The sequence below is a fragment of the Heptranchias perlo genome, chromosome 1 (assembly GCF_035084215.1).
Source record: "Heptranchias perlo isolate sHepPer1 chromosome 1, sHepPer1.hap1, whole genome shotgun sequence".
In the NCBI taxonomy this organism is placed as follows: Eukaryota; Metazoa; Chordata; class Chondrichthyes; order Hexanchiformes; family Hexanchidae; genus Heptranchias; species Heptranchias perlo.
Genome location: NC_090325.1, coordinates 195,359,131 through 195,374,661, shown reverse-complemented (window position 1 = coordinate 195,374,661; position 15,531 = coordinate 195,359,131). Strand labels below are relative to the sequence as shown.

The following is a 15,531-nucleotide window of genomic DNA, read 5'->3' as shown; positions in this document are numbered from 1 at the left end:
GGACTACTCCTCAGAATCAGTTTCTTTCTTGGACACACGAATCTCCATCAAAGACGGGCACCTCAGCACCTCACTCTACCGCAAGCCCACGGACAACCTCACGATGCTCCACTTTTCCAGCTTCCACCCTAACCACGTCAAAGAGGCCATCCCCTATGGACAGGCCCTGCGAATACACAGGGTCTGCTCAGACGAGGAGGAACGCGATGGACACCTACAGACGCTGAAAGACGCCCTAGTAAGAACGGGATATGACGCTCGACTCATCGATCGACAGTTCCGACGGGCCACAGCAAAAAATCGCATAGACCTCCTCAGGAGACTAACACGGGACGCAACCAACAGAGTACCCTTTGTCGTCCAGTACTTCCCCGGAGCGGAGAAACTACGCCATGTTCTCCGCAGCCTTCAACATGTCATCAATGAGGACAAACACCTCGCTATGGCCATCCCCACACCTCCACTACTCGCCTTTAAACAGCCACCCAACCTCAAACAGACCATCGTTCGCAGCAAACTACCTAGCTTTCAAGAGAACAGCGTCCACGACGCCACACAACCCTGCCACGGTAACCTCTGCAAGACATGCCAGATCATCGACACAGATACCACCATCACACGAGATGACACCACCCACCAGGTGCATGGTTCATACTCCTGTGACTCGGCCAACGTTGTCTACCTCATACGTTGCAGGAAAGGATGCCCCAGAGCATGGTACATTGGCGAGACCATGCAGACGCTGCGACAACGGATGAACGGACACCGCGCAACAATCGCCAAACAGGAGGGTTCCCTCCCAGTCGGGGAACACTTCAGCAGTCATGGACATTCATCCACCGACCTTCGGGTAAGCGTACTCCAAGGCGGCCTTCGAGACACACGACAACGCAAAATCGTCGAGCAGAAATTGATAGCCAAGTTCCGCACCCATGAGGACGGCCTCAACCGGGATCTTGGGTTCATGTCACGCTACACGTTACCCCACCAGCGAACAAATGTTATCTGTTTTTAATATAATGGGTCATTTGCTGGCTCTCTCTGCCTTCCGGATGTTTCTGCCTCTCTCTGTGTTTTTTTTTCTCTTTTTTTTCCCTGTTTGTTTTTTTGTTAAATGTGTATTCGGGGGTTCTGCAGGTAACACCTCTCTGTCTGAACACGGTGATTGCCTTGGCAACGGGCAGTTGCAGGGGCAGTCTGTAAACACCATGTATTGTTCAATATGTATAAATGCGTAGGCTTCAAGGAGATCTTGAAACATTTGCCTGAGGAAGGAGAAAATCTCCGAAAGCTTGTGAATTTAAAATAAAATTGCTGGACTATAACTTGGTGTTGTAAAATTGTTTACAATTGTCAACCCCAGTCCATCACCGGCATCTCCACATCATGAGTAACTCAACAGAGCAGAGTAGGAAGGGAACCACGTCTCATTTTGTGGTGCTGTTCATTCCTGCTCATATGAGCTGTGTTGCTCTCCATGGGGAATCTTGTCTTTCTCGGGTGTCAGTAGTCATGGAATTCTTGACTGTTATTTGTACAACATGGTTGTTTGGGAATTCTTAAAAGTCTTCTGGATGAGTACGGTTGTTGTATCTGTGTTGAAATGCGTGCCTAAATTAGTTGACCTCCTTAACTTAAGTCAGTCTGCACTTTTCAGAATCTGAAGAGGAAGTGGAGGAGGAAGCAGAAGAACGTCAAGCGTCTCCTGAACCTGTACAGGAAAATGCTAATACGTATTACGAGTCTCACGCTGTCAGGTAAATATCTCCTGTTGTAAGTTCATCATGCAAGAATGGTGACTATAGTTGATGGCAATAATGAAAGTTAGACGACTTGCTTTCTTAAAGCGTATTGCTGAATGGTTAAATTCTTTCCACGTGTTTAAGATCCATTTGGCTGTAATCCTTTTTGTAGCAACCTAAAACTTTACAGATCAAGATGATGTTGTTTCCAGGAGTCTTTACTTTGAATGGCATCTGTGGTCAGTGTGAGCCAATGATGCTGCAAAAGATAAACTATGTAAGGTCTTTAGGCATGGGGCAGTGAAAACCCACCACTTAGACATTTCTGGCCAGCTAAATCAGTTTAGTGTACAGCATCTTTGCATTATGACACATTATAGTCCCTGTACTGGATAGAGGTACAGTTACACATTACCAAGCCTGCTGCTTATGTCCCAGTCTAGTTTTTTTTCAAGTAGGTGGTTGTTCCTTATCACAAAAGCTATTCACCTAATGCCTAATCTGATTCTGATTTCCAAATGATGATAGTGACTGACATTGGAAGGGCAGACATGTTAGTTATGAGTATATTCTTAAAGAATTAATCAATTTTTCATCTGATCAAATGGATACATGAATACCTAAATCTCTTCGCTCCTCCACAGCTTCGAGTCTTTCACCATTAAGAAAATGTTCCAATTTGTTTTTCTTGGATCCTTACATTTCTCCGCATTGTGCTCCATTTGCCACCGTTTTGCCCACTCAGATTTGTCAGTCTGTCCCTCTGTAACTTCCTGCTCCCATCTACAAGATTTACTGTGCCTCCTAAATTGGTGTCGTCTATTCTGTCTCCGACATCCGAACCAATTACCAGCCCGTGTCACAAGGTTGCCTCCAATTCTGTCCGCATTTATTTTTGCTAATAATCTCTTGTACGGAACTTTGTCAGATGTCTGCTGGAAGTCCATATAGACAACATCCATAGACAGTCTCCTATCCATCATGCTTGTGACCTTCTCAAACTAGATTAGATAATCCCCACTACAGTATTTTCTTCCGTATTATTGGTTCTATTTTAACACATGCATTTTAATTTTAGTTTTAATATCTCTCTGCAGAACTATGTACCACCTTTTCAATTATAAATGACTTGCCTTCACCTCATAGAGATGCATCTTTTTTGTCCCATTATCAAATTTTCATATTTGAAGATTCCCCCACTGCTGGTGTCATCTAGTTTGCTAATCTTTCTGCCAGATCCGTCAACTCGCTGAAATTTGCTGTTTTCTAATTTACATCTTGATCTTTGAGTCTTCATTAGCGTTTTCTCTCTTCTTGTTGAGCCTAATTGTCGTGGTTGCTATTTCCCAATTATTCCCTATCTCTCGCATCAGTTATTTACCCGACGTCATTTCCTGGAACAAAATTGAACAACACTTTCTCTGTTGGACTAGAAATATACTGATCCAGGAAACAGTCTTGAATGCATTCTAAAAAGCATTCCTCACTTTGACCATGTGTATTACCTTTATCCCAGTCTATTTTGGAATAGTTAAAATCACCCAATATTATCTCCCTGTTCTTGCACCTCCCTCTGAACTATCAATTTGCTTCCTCTTCCATGACACAATCCCCTATCACAACCGTATGTTCTAAACAACTTGCATTTATATAGCTTCTTTTTAACGTAGAATAACATCCCAAGGTGTTTCATAATGGAATCCTCTATTAATGCTGCTGGCCAATTCCCCTTTTCCTATATTTTTCCTGAGGATGCTGAGGCCAGGAATATTAAGTTCCCAGTCCTGTCCAAATTTGAACAATTGGTGCATGTAGTATTAACAACTATATAGTTACTATTATCATAACACTTCATAGTTGTTAATTCTACATGCACCAATTTTCTTTTGAATGTGTTGTTCATTCACATATGTATCACTCAGTCCTGACTCCAGTTTTTTGGGCATCTTAATCTTATTAATTATTCCTCTTTTTCTTATTTTTGCTTTCCTACACTATTTGCTTTCTTTACCAATTTTCACAGCTTGGCTTTCACTCCCCAGCCATATTAGTTTAAATCCTCTCCCACAGCACTAGTTACTTTCCCAGTGCGGAACTTTACCTGTTCTAAGCGGTTTCCCCAAGTAATACTCGAGAGAGTACAGAGGAGGTTTACGAGGATGTTGCCAGGACTGGAGAATTTTAGCTATGAGTGAAGATTGGACAGGCTGGGGGTTTTTTTTGGAAGAGAGGAGGCTGAGGGGAGATTTAATTGAAGTGTATAAAATTATGAGGGGCCTAGATAGAGTGGATAGGAAGGACCTATTTCCCTTAGCAGAGAGATCAATAACCAGGGGGCATAGATTTAAAGTAATTGGTAGAAGGATTCGAGGGTAGCTGAGGAAAAACATTTTTGTTTAGAGGGTGATCGGGGTCTGGAACTCACTGCCTGACAGGGTGGTAGAGGCAGAAACACTCATTGCATTTAAAAGGTGCATCGATATGCACTTGAAGTGCGTAACCTCTACAAGGCTGCGGATCAAGAACTGGAAAGTGGGATTAGGCTGGATAGCTCTTTTTCGGACGGCACAGACACGATGGGTTGAATGGCCTCCTTCTGTGCCATAAATTTCTAAGATTCTGTGAATACCTTGTCAATAATCCCCTCGCTTGGCAGTTAATCTGATTCTAATCTCAATTTAATGATGGTGGATAATGGAAAGTTACCCTTTATGACTGGTCTGTTGTATGCACACACACACCGGTATTAGTGGGCGTTTTCAACATGTGACGGCAACGTAGGTCATGTTGGTGTTGCTGGATCCAGTTTATCAGTATTTGGCCGTAAACGTGTCAGAACAGTAGTAGTTACTTCAAATACCGTTTGTAGAGCTGAATTGGGAGGTAGTATGGTTGTAAAAATTACTTAATCACAACAGCTGAGTTGCCATAGGAAAAAGTAGCTGTGTTGCATCAAAGAATGGTTAGGCATAGAAGGAGGCCATTCGGCCCATTGTGCCTGTGCCACGTTTCCATTTTATTTGTGTCGCGCTCTCCTGTGTTCACACCTTGTGCAACAAATGTTTAGACTTCATGTTAATATGCCAGTATTAGAACTTACAAAATGAACTGATTTTTACTGAATATTTTTGTGTATGTTGCATCTCCCATTTATACATGTTGATACTCCTGTGTGAGTGCTGAGGCGAGGGCACGCACGCAGGATGTTTTGTTTTTATTCTAAATTTTTGACATGCCGGTCTTAAAATGTATCTTGACTGTCTTTACCTTTTTTTAATTTAAAAAAAAAAGTAATGGTGTGGAGGAGCCCCTGGAGGAGCCAGCACCGGATCCTGAACCCGAGCCTGAACCAAAAACCGAGGAAACTAAACCCGAACCTGAGCTGGTGGAGAAAAGTGTGGAAGAGTTGGAGGAAAAGGCCGTGTCTCCTGTCCCAGCGGAACCAGTTTCTCAACCACAGGAGCCACCAAAGGTTAATAACCAGTCATTCTCATTCTATAGGTTACTCTTAGCAACAGATGTAACTTTATGCCTTAATCTATCTTGCCTAATTTAAAAACAAAGGTGCTTTTCAAGTAAAATATAGACTTTGTGTATGTATATATATATGTAGCCAGCACTGCAAAAAGTGCATGTAAGTTGTATGGATTGGTAAACTAACTGGGTATTAATATTAAAACAGTGTTAAAACTGGTGAGTTGTAGCAGTTTTAATTTGACCGTAACACCTATTTCGTAGACATGTTAAATGCAATTGCCCTATATAATTAGCACCAATAAGGTACCAGGCTGCAAACTTACCCAGATCTTTTTCGTTAGGCACAGGATTTTTTTTGTATTGAGGGAATGCTTTATTTCTTGATAGTAGCATAGGTGTGTGTTGCATTCCCTGCAGGCTTTCTCCTGGGCCTCAGTGACAAGTAAAAATCTGCCTCCTAGTGGTACAGTTCCTTCCTCTGGAATTCCTCCCCATGTTGTTAAAGCCCCAGCCTCACAGGTAATCTGTGAATGGACTTGCTTTTTAAAATATATATATACATATATAAAAATTATTCAAATTGCTTTTCTTCAAAAGAAAAGCTTAGATGTTCTGTCTGTTTTTCAATTTGGATTAGGTAACTTTTTTTATAAAAAAAAAACTGCTAGCTTAGATATTTGCGTTAGTTATTAGCACGTACCCTTGATAAAGAAAGTAATATTGTCAGTTGATTACTAGAGCAAGTCTTTTTTTAGGCAGGAAGTGAAAACTGTTAATACCATCCATCGCTGAGCTAAAGTGTAAATGAAACGTACTCGGTTTGAAATTGTGTATATTTCTTGCGTTGAGCCATTGTAGCAACTTCACTTTTTTTTTCTCCCCCTGTAAAATTCCAGCCAAGAGCTGAACCTAAAAATGAAATCCAGACACCGCCGCCACGATCTCGTGATCAGCGCCCTCGGGAGAGGCTGGGTTTAGTGCCCCGAGGACCTAGAACAGGTGAGCTTGTGTATTTATCGTAGTAGGTACTGCACAGGAGGCCATTTAGCCCATCGTGCCTGTATTGGCTCTTTGAAAGAGCTCTCCAATTAGTCCCACTCCCCTGCTCTTTCCCCATAACCCTGCAAATTTTTTCCCTTCAAGTATTTATCCAGTTCCCTTTTGAAAGTTACTATTGAACTTGCTCCCACCACCCTTTCGGCCAGTGCATTCCAGATCAGAGCAACTCACCGCATTAAAATTTTTTCCTCATGTTGCCTCTGGCTCTTTTGCCGATCGCCTTAAATCTGTGTCCTCTGGTTATGACATTTTGTAGCAACATTTGATTTTATTCAAAACGTGTGAGTCGTAAAAGTGAAGTGGTGTTGGAAAATGGGGAAGCAAAAGAAGGACAAAGCTGACAGGGCTGGGCAGATCAGCTGGCCACCTTTTCATCTGGGTTTAAGTCCAGCCCAAACAAGATGTGATGTGACATGAGTTTCAGCAGTCTTAATCCAGTATCTACGCAGCATAAAAGTGCCTCTGATTTTGTCATTAAGTTGGCAATCTTGCACGAGAGAGAGAGTCCAAAGGATAGTGTCACGCTGGTGCTCTAAAGGGTGTTGCCTTGATGTTGGGGCAGAGTACAGGGATCTATACCTGTCTCGAGTGTGTTTGATGCTGATACCGGATGCCTGACTTTAAAAATAAAATTCCATTTCCCCAATACTAAAATTGCACACCTGAAGAGGGCAATAATTCAGACCAAAACAGAAACTTAAATGGGATGTCGGGGTCCTGGAGCCAATGTAAGTTAGCACGGTTGGGTGATGGGCGAGAAGGACTCGATACGGGATAGGGTATGGTACCAAGAGTTTTGGGGTGAGTTGAAGTTTAAGGCGGGTGGAAGATGGAGGATGTAAGACCAGCCAAGAGAGCATTGGAGTGGTCAAGTCTGGAGGTCAGAAAAGCATGAATGTGGGTCCCAGTGGCAAGTGGGCTGAGGTAGGAGTGGAGGCAGGTGATGTTAAAGTTGGGAATAGGCAGCTTTTGTGGTGGAGAAAATATGGGGTCTGAAACCCAGCTTGGGGTCAAACGGAATGATGGGATTGCAGTTTGTTTCAGCCGGAGACAGTGGCTAGAGATCTCTGTGGAGTCTGTGGAGGGGTTAGGGAGTTTGTGGCAAGAGGCTGAAGATAATGGCTTCTGCCTTTCCAGTGTTTTAGCTGAACATACTTAATGACTTGTCTAAGGTTGAATGTCAGACTGTCAGTCTGACAGCATAGAGATAGTGGTGTGGTCGAGAGAGTTGGAGGGGTGGTAGAGCTGGGTGTCGTTGGCATATGTGTGGAAGCTAACCTCATGTCTGGACGATGTTGCCAAGGGGCAGCATGTACATGAGGAAGAAGGGTGGAGGGGGGGGCCCCCAAGGATGGGGTCTCCTGCAGTGACAGTGGGAAGAGAAGCCCCAGAGTCTAACCACCTCCCCATGACATTCAACGGCATTACCATCGTCGAATCCCCCACCATCAACATCCTGGGGGTCACCATTGACCAGAAACTTAACTGGACCAGCCACATGACTACTGTGGCTACAAGAGCAGGTCAGAGGCTGGGTATTCTGCGGCAAGTGACTCACCTCCTGACTCCCCAAAGCCTTTCCACCATCCACAAGGCACAAGTCAGGAGTGTGATGGAATACTCTCCACTTGTCTGGATGAGTGCAGCTCCAACAACACTCAAGAAGCTCGACACCATCCAGGACAAAGCAGGCCGCTTGATTGGCACCCCATCCACCACCCTAAATATTCACTCCCTTCACCACCGGCGCACTGTGGCTACAGTGTGTACCATCCACAGGATGCACTGCAGCAACTCACTAAGGCTTCTTCGACGGCACCTCCCAAACCCGCGACCTCTACCACCTGGAAGGACAAGTGCAGCAGGCGCATGGGAACAATCCCACCTGCACGTTCCCCTCCAAGTCACACACCATCCCGACTTGGAAATATATCGCCGTTCCTTCATCGTCGTTGGGTCCGAATCCTGGAACTCCCTAACAGCACTGTGGGAGAACCTTCACCACACGGACTGCAGCGGTTCAAGAAGGCGGCTCACCACCACCTTCTGAAGGGCAATTAGGGATGGGCAATAAATGCTGGCCTCGCCAGCGACACCCACATCCCATGAACGAATAAAAAAAAGCTACAACAGGATAAGTAAGAGTGATATTTATAGCACCAAAATGTTAGGTTACCTTTTTAAATGTTTTTAATCAAAGCATTGGTATCTGTTGCTTGTAGACAAACTTAAAATGCAAGAGTAGTTTTAAAATCCTCATCAAAAGAATATCTGTGTTGCAGGTCGAGGAGACACTGAACCGAATGAAATTGAGAACCGGCGAATAATTCGTTACCCAGATAGTCACCAGCTTTTTGTTGGCAACTTGCCCCATGACATTGATGAAAATGAACTGAAAGACTTCTTCATGAGTGAGTAGTTAGTAGGAATAACTATTGCCTAATTTGGAAATGCCTGAAGTCTTAATTGAATAATCGTGTACAGAGAATTGAGCCAGAGGATAGTTTATCCTATTCAATACCAACCTGGAAATCTGAATTTGCCAACCTTGAGTAGAGCAGTGGTATCCTGTAGCGTCATATTTGTACATATTTGGCCATTTTTCCTTTCTTTTCCTCTTATATGGTACGTGACCTTTGTGTGTCATGTTACTAATACTCCCAACTCTCGCCCCTGAGCTCTTCATGGCTCCAAAACCTCGACTCTCCACGGGTAGCCTCCAAATCAGATGGCAACACGTGCAGGGTCTGCTGTTACATTATGTATTCATTTTGGGGAGGTGGTGGGGGGGGGAAGGTGGAGTGGAAACCAATATTGACATGGCTCGGCCGTGTCATGTTTATGGCTGTCGATCTGACACATCGAAAACGAGAGTGCCCAAACAGATTAATTTGTCCTCAGCCTGCGGTGTTACGATGCTCTCTCCGGTAATCAAAATTGTTGGACCTTTTTTTTTCAGACATTAATGGCTGCTTTTCAAACCTGCTAAAGTGCCTGTTATGGTTGGCTTTGTTGCTGTGCTTGGCAGTCTAAATATATTTCTTCTGTTTTGCACTCGATTAGGTTTTGGCAATGTGGTTGAGCTCCGCATTAACACCAAGAGCAGTGGAGGAAAACTGCCTAACTTTGGGTTCGTGGTGTTCGATGATCCAGATCCTGTCCAGAGGATCTTGAGTGCCAAGGTAACAACTAAACGAATGAACTTGCGTTTATATAGCACCTTTCGCAACCTCAGTACGTCCCCAAAGCACTTTACAACCAATGAAGTACTTTTGAAGTGTAGTCACTGTTGTAATGTAGGAAACGCGGCAGCCAATTTGCGCATAGCAAGATCCCACAAACAGCCATGTGATAATGACCAGTTAATCTTTTTAGCAGTGTTGATTGAGGGACATCTGGGAGAACTCCCTCACTGTTCTTCGAAATAGTGTTGTGGGATCTTTTACGTCCTCCTGAGGGGGCAAACGGGGCCTCAGTTTAACGTCTCATCTGAAGGACGCCGCCTCTGACGGTGCAGCGCTCACTCGGTACTGCACTGGGGGTGTCGGCCTGGATTATGGGCTCAAGTCTCTGGAGTGGGGCTGGAACCCACGACCTTCTGACTCGGAGACGAGAGTGCTGCCCACTGAGCCACAGCCGACACTATCTGCAACAATTTTTTGATTGCAATTTTTGTTCAGCAACGCGTTAAACTTAAAATCTGTGTCCGCAGCCAGTCATGTTTCGAGGTGAGGTCCGCCTGAATGTGGAGGAAAAGAAAACCCGAGCTGTTCGCGAAGGGGAGCGCAGAGGTGGAGATGACCGCAGAGACAACCGTCGTAGTGACCGAGGCTCTGGCCCGCGTGGCATGATTGGCGGCGGGATGATGCGCGATCGGGATGGCCGGGGACCTCCGCCCAGAGGTGGCATGGCACCGAAGCTGGGTCTTGGATCCGGCAGAGGGGGTGGGCAAGGTGAAGGTCGTTTTGCTGGACCCCGTCGCTAAAACGCCGCTGTTCCGATATCTAGCTGGTGGTACCACACTCTTCATTTTCTTTTTGCATTATTGTTAATTTTGGCTTTGGAATGTGACACGGCCTGTTTTTTCATTTCTTTGTGAAAACAAGCCTCCTTTTACCAGTTACATCAAAGTGATCATTTTCCCTATTTTTGGAACAGGATTTAAGCAAAAACCATTGTACAAGGACTGAAAAAAAAAAGAGGCTTCGATTTAATTGGAACACATTTTAAAGGTCTGAAGATTCACCCACTTTAAAAAAAAACAAAAACCTCAGGCCTTTTGATGCAACTTGGCTGCTTTATTTCATAAACGTGTCAAGTTTCTGCCCAATTCTATTGAGAAAAAAAAATTGGTGCAATTGGAGAAGCTTGCCTTGATATTTTTCTTTTAGGAATACTTGGTTCAAGAACTTTCGTTCATGCACTCGTCATAATGCACTAATGGGTACTCTTAGAACGTCACTCGCCATGGCAACTGCAGGAGGAGACAGGTGAAAATCCAACTGCTGTCCACTTCCGACAGGGAAGGATGGCCAGATGTGGGCTTTGAATCTTATATACTTGCTGTGACCGACGTGTTTCCCACATCTGTAAACCTTAATAGACAATGTTTGAAACAGTTTCAGATGGAGATGGATTTTTTTTTTTCTCTCGTGAACTAAAAAATTGAAATACAAAAGCAATTGTGAACTCGTATTACAGCCCTACAACGCAAGAGTTTGGCGGCTCGTCCTCTAGATTTTCTATCTACCCCACTGCAATACAGGGATCCCCTCGCTGCTCGACACCTCTCTCCTTCCCCCTCAATCTGTGCGGTTATGAATGTGCAGCGGAAAAATCATAGCTAAATGTTACTGTTTTAGTTCTTTCAATGTGTAAAGAGCATGATGGTGCCTTCTATTGATACGTCATTCCAGTCTTGCTGGTAACTCTTGTAATAACTGCTGTCTTGTACAAAGCCGAACAGCTGTAAAAAAAAAACCTTACGGAATCACTAGTGTGTTGATGAAATGCAAAGATGTGAAAAGCTGCAGCATCCTTGCTCTGGAGGGGGGGCAAAAAGAAGTATTGAAAAAAAAATTGCACAATATCCTGTTCAGCTCTTCCTAGCTGTTTTTGTACCATTCCTGCAACTTGGTGATTTTTTTTTTTGCTTGTGTTTGTGTTTTACAATTAGGTATGTAAAATTAAAACCCATTACTGTTATCTTTATGAAAAATATGCAAAGAGCATGGTTCTGCATATACGTTACCTGCATAAACGGTTATTTAAAGATGTATGCTCATCTATGATTTTGAGCTAGTTTATATAAAGCATAACTTTTGAGGGAAAGCTACATTATGCGAAGGTTAAAACTGATTGTTGCGTGTTTTTTTTAAAAACAGGTAGGCCGACGTAAAAGGATACTGCAGCTTTCAATCCAGAATCAGCAGCTTTTTGTCCTCCTTATGTACCAATATTTGGCAGTACCTAAACCGCAGCTTAAGTTTCATTTTTAAAAAAAAATGATGTAAGGTAACCCCGTGGAAGCTTGGTACAGGTGAAAGCTGCTGGTTGTGATTAGGGATGTCATTAAGTCACAGCTTCTAGCAGCAATGCACATCTATCAGTAGCGCAGTGATTTTTGAAGCAGTAATTTGTTTACATGCACAGCTCGAGGCTGTCACTTGTTGACTGTTCAAAGCTGGCAGACACACGTGGTGAAGTTTACTTGTTTCTAGCTGTTGATCGAAAGGATAATTGTGTCTGTTGGTTTTGATTTTGTTTGAACATTTCTGAGGTCTTCCTTGTTTGATGGTGGTCTTGCACTATTTCTCAAATTCTGGGATACATTATTAGTTTTTGTGTTTTCAATCTTGTTTAAACTTTTTTTTTCGACTGATACCTACTTCAGATCTATTAATGTGGCCTGGAAATATTGTACTTGAAGTTTCCATCGGGCAAGGAAGGGTTAAGCGTCTCTCCCCCCACTCCCCCCATCTTACTTGAAACCCTCGCCCTGGACACACAACTTGGTTTCAGTATCATTTGCACAAATTCATTGCCAAGTAGTTTACCAGAATTTCACAGTTTTCTGCTGTGCTAATTGCTGCACCTCACCAGCATTGAACTTCAGTTTCATTTCAAACCACTTCTGGGACTGGAGCCCATTTCCAGAAAGTGTTGCCTACAAGTTTAATTAACCTTGAGAAATGCGGAAGAGCCCATCCTTTGATCTGGCTTGCTTCTCACTCTCTTAAATATTGATGAAACAAAGAAAGAAAGATCTGGTAACATCAGAATGTGGTGACTTACTAGTGATTTGTTCACTGAATTTGATTGTGTGCTGTAGTCCTGTTTCCCCACTCCCTAGAATAGTCGATAATACCCCTAAAGCAAAGTTACTAGACTTTTTCCACTAAGAGTGTTTATTATTGGGTGGCACTAGTTGCTGGTATATGTCACTGTATTGGAGCAATATCATTCCATTCTTGCCAATGGAATGGGCTTACCACCTTGGCTTTTGTGGGTATTGTAGATAATTAAATGGTTTGCCATCTTAAAATGCTGATGTGTTTGGCCATCTTATGCTATTAGAGCATAGTAGTTACATGTGTTGCAGATGGCAGGTCTTCATTTTTGATTTTCATTTTTGAATGTGTTGGACTAAACATACAATAAACTACTGATGTCTGAAGCATTCAAATTTGTTTTCAGTATTATAATTCCTGTGTCCTGTTTTAAGAACTTGCATTTGTATAGCACCTTTCATGTCCTCAAGATGTCCCGCGATTCTTCCCAGCCGAGGAGTGACTTTTTGAACTATAGTCACTTTTTTCTGTAGGTGAACATGTCGTGCGGTTTGGCGCACAGCAAGGCCCCACAAGCAGATGAATAATCAGTTAATCTGTCTTTAGTGGTGTTGGCTAAGAGTTGAGTGTTGGGCCAGGAGAACTCCCTACTCTTTGGAAAAAGACCACGAGAACTTTTATGTCCACCGAAAGAGCCGGGCGGGACCTCTGTTTAATGTCTCATTGGAAAGATGGCACCTCCGAAAATGTGGCACTCCCCGAGTACTGTACTGGGAGTGTCCATTTAAATATACCCGCTCAAGGCCTAGAATTGGGGATTAAGCTTCTGATTCGGGTGAGCGTGCTACCACTGAGCCAAGCTGTCACTTAAATGTTCATTTTGTGGTACATCCAAATCGGCGTAGATATTGACAGGAAAATGTTTATACCATAATCCTTACATGCATTCTGTAATAGTCATGAGTCTGCGTTTGAAGTATTTCCAAAATACTTGTGGCACTGTTTCCAATATGTGTTTGCAATTGCAGTTCTCACTCATTTTTTGCTGTCCCACAGGATATTGAAAATAGCTGGAATGATTGGGTTGTGGAGGCAAAATCTGGAACTTTTTGGAGGCAGTTAAATGCAGTGATGAGTTGGTGGGGTGGTGGACATTGCTGTGAATTGATGACCCAGAAGGCTCCCTCTACTTATTTTTGCAAAATAATTAATTGTACAGGAAAATTAATCTAGAAGCATGTTTGTTCAATCTTCAATCTAAATTTGAAACTCCAGTTGCAGAACTTAAATACAGACTTGCCAGTCAGTTTGTTCCTTGTGTATCATGATTGAACCTTTTTTTAAAAAATGAATGTCTCTGGTTTCATATAAATTGTTGCATAAACATTTACTTATTACTATTGAGAATTTTGTAATTCTTTTATCTTGCTTCCTCTCTCTGTTGTATCTCTAATGGGCCAATTGTCCAGTGTTTTGTGTATGAAGTTAGCCTGAGTTTTTTGTTTTAACAAATTAAATTTTTATTGCATTTAGTGGTTTTGATGGTAAAAGATTTCTCTTTGATGAATTCTATACCTGGTAAAATTGATCGTTTTCTCTACACTATATATAAAAACATCAGCCTATATTTTTGAGCATAATTTACATATAAAACTGCTGCAGACTTGATGCTAATAAGATTGCTGTTCGCAACCATCATAGAGTTTGCCCTCATGGACTCTACTTTCATGCGTTGATGGCAGAAGAGGCTCGAGGGGCTGAATGGCCTACACTACTCTTCCACACGTACCTCCAAATTCACTCTTAATATTCTCTTCATACCAGTCTCTCCTTAGTTAATTGCTTTTAAGTCCTAGGATTTAGATCTGTTTCCTTCTTTGTGTCCTTTGCTCTTTTTGTTAAGTAAATTAATAAGATGGAATATTTCCTGCATGGTCTTGCAATGTTTTCTAGTTGTAAACAATTTTACAACACCAAGTTATAGTCCAACGATTTTTATTTGATATCGTTGGACTATAACTTGGTGTTGTAAAATTGTTTACAATTGTCAACCCCAGTCCATCACCGGCATCTCCACATCAATGTTTTCTAGAGTGCTTACTTGGGACTCAGACCCTGGATGCATCTACTTCTATTTGATCATTGTCTGCAGCCAAACATTGCTATTCATTTGCATCTTTCACAAGCTGATAAACCTGTATTTCTGGTGAGTGGATTTATAGAGGCTCAAGCTCTGTTGCAAGAATCTAGGCAAGACTGGGGAGTCTGGTGCAAATGACAGGAATAATGTTCCGCAGTTCTATTTGGCTATTCACACACTGTAGAAACTTCGACTATCTTGATTTGCATCTGAGGAAATTTTGTGCTAAGTGTTTTCCTACCCTTTTTTTTAATGTCATGCCAGCAGGAGCAGATGTGACCCCTACTCCTGTACTATAAGAACATAAGAAATAGGAGCAGGAGCAGGCGCAGGCCATACCTCCCCTCGAGCCTGCTCCGCCATTCAATAAGACCATGGCTGATCTTCTACCTCAACTCCATTTTCCCGCCCAATCCCCATAGCCCTTGATTATATATTTTTCTCCAGCTTTAATAATGCTTCTATTCCGAGCACAATCTCCTTGAGTCCCATGCCCACTACCTGCAGCACTTAAAGTACAGCTCTTAGCCATAACATTTTTTTTAAAAATTGCCCCAGTTGAACCGGGCTCATTACATGCAAAGCTCTGCCGGTGGATTGGAATCTGAAAATGGAAAAAAACAACTGCTTCTTTGTGGCTCCGACCAGGTTTTGTGCTTTTTTAAAAAAATAATAATAATGTTCACCTGTGTGCTCACCAGACTCAATTTTAGGAATTCAAGGAAATTATTTGTTTTATAGCAACATGGTGATTCTTGTGCCGATAAGGCACAATGAGAGTGCAATCTTTCCATCCTACTGAGAAGGATCCTAGAGAGATGAG

General features: G+C 42.7%; 1 protein-coding gene across 2 annotated transcripts in view; it reads left to right on the top strand.

The window, feature by feature from the left end:
• g3bp2a (G3BP stress granule assembly factor 2a) overlaps window positions 1–12,963 on the top strand; it is a 37,533-nt gene extending 24,570 nt beyond the window's left edge. The window contains exons 6-12 of one of the 2 annotated variants that reach the window (XM_067994560.1): window positions 1,658–1,757; window positions 5,034–5,214; window positions 5,637–5,738; window positions 6,116–6,218; window positions 8,561–8,689; window positions 9,342–9,460; window positions 9,991–12,963. In XM_067994560.1, the coding sequence (XP_067850661.1) occupies window positions 1,658–1,757; window positions 5,034–5,214; window positions 5,637–5,738; window positions 6,116–6,218; window positions 8,561–8,689; window positions 9,342–9,460; window positions 9,991–10,263 (1,007 nt within the window). In that variant the 3' untranslated portion in view covers window positions 10,264–12,963. The remainder of the gene's footprint in view (window positions 1–1,657; window positions 1,758–5,033; window positions 5,215–5,636; window positions 5,739–6,115; window positions 6,219–8,560; window positions 8,690–9,341; window positions 9,461–9,990) is intronic. The other variant, XM_067994567.1, reaches the window with a different exon arrangement.
• Window positions 12,964–15,531: the final 2,568 nt, after the last annotated feature.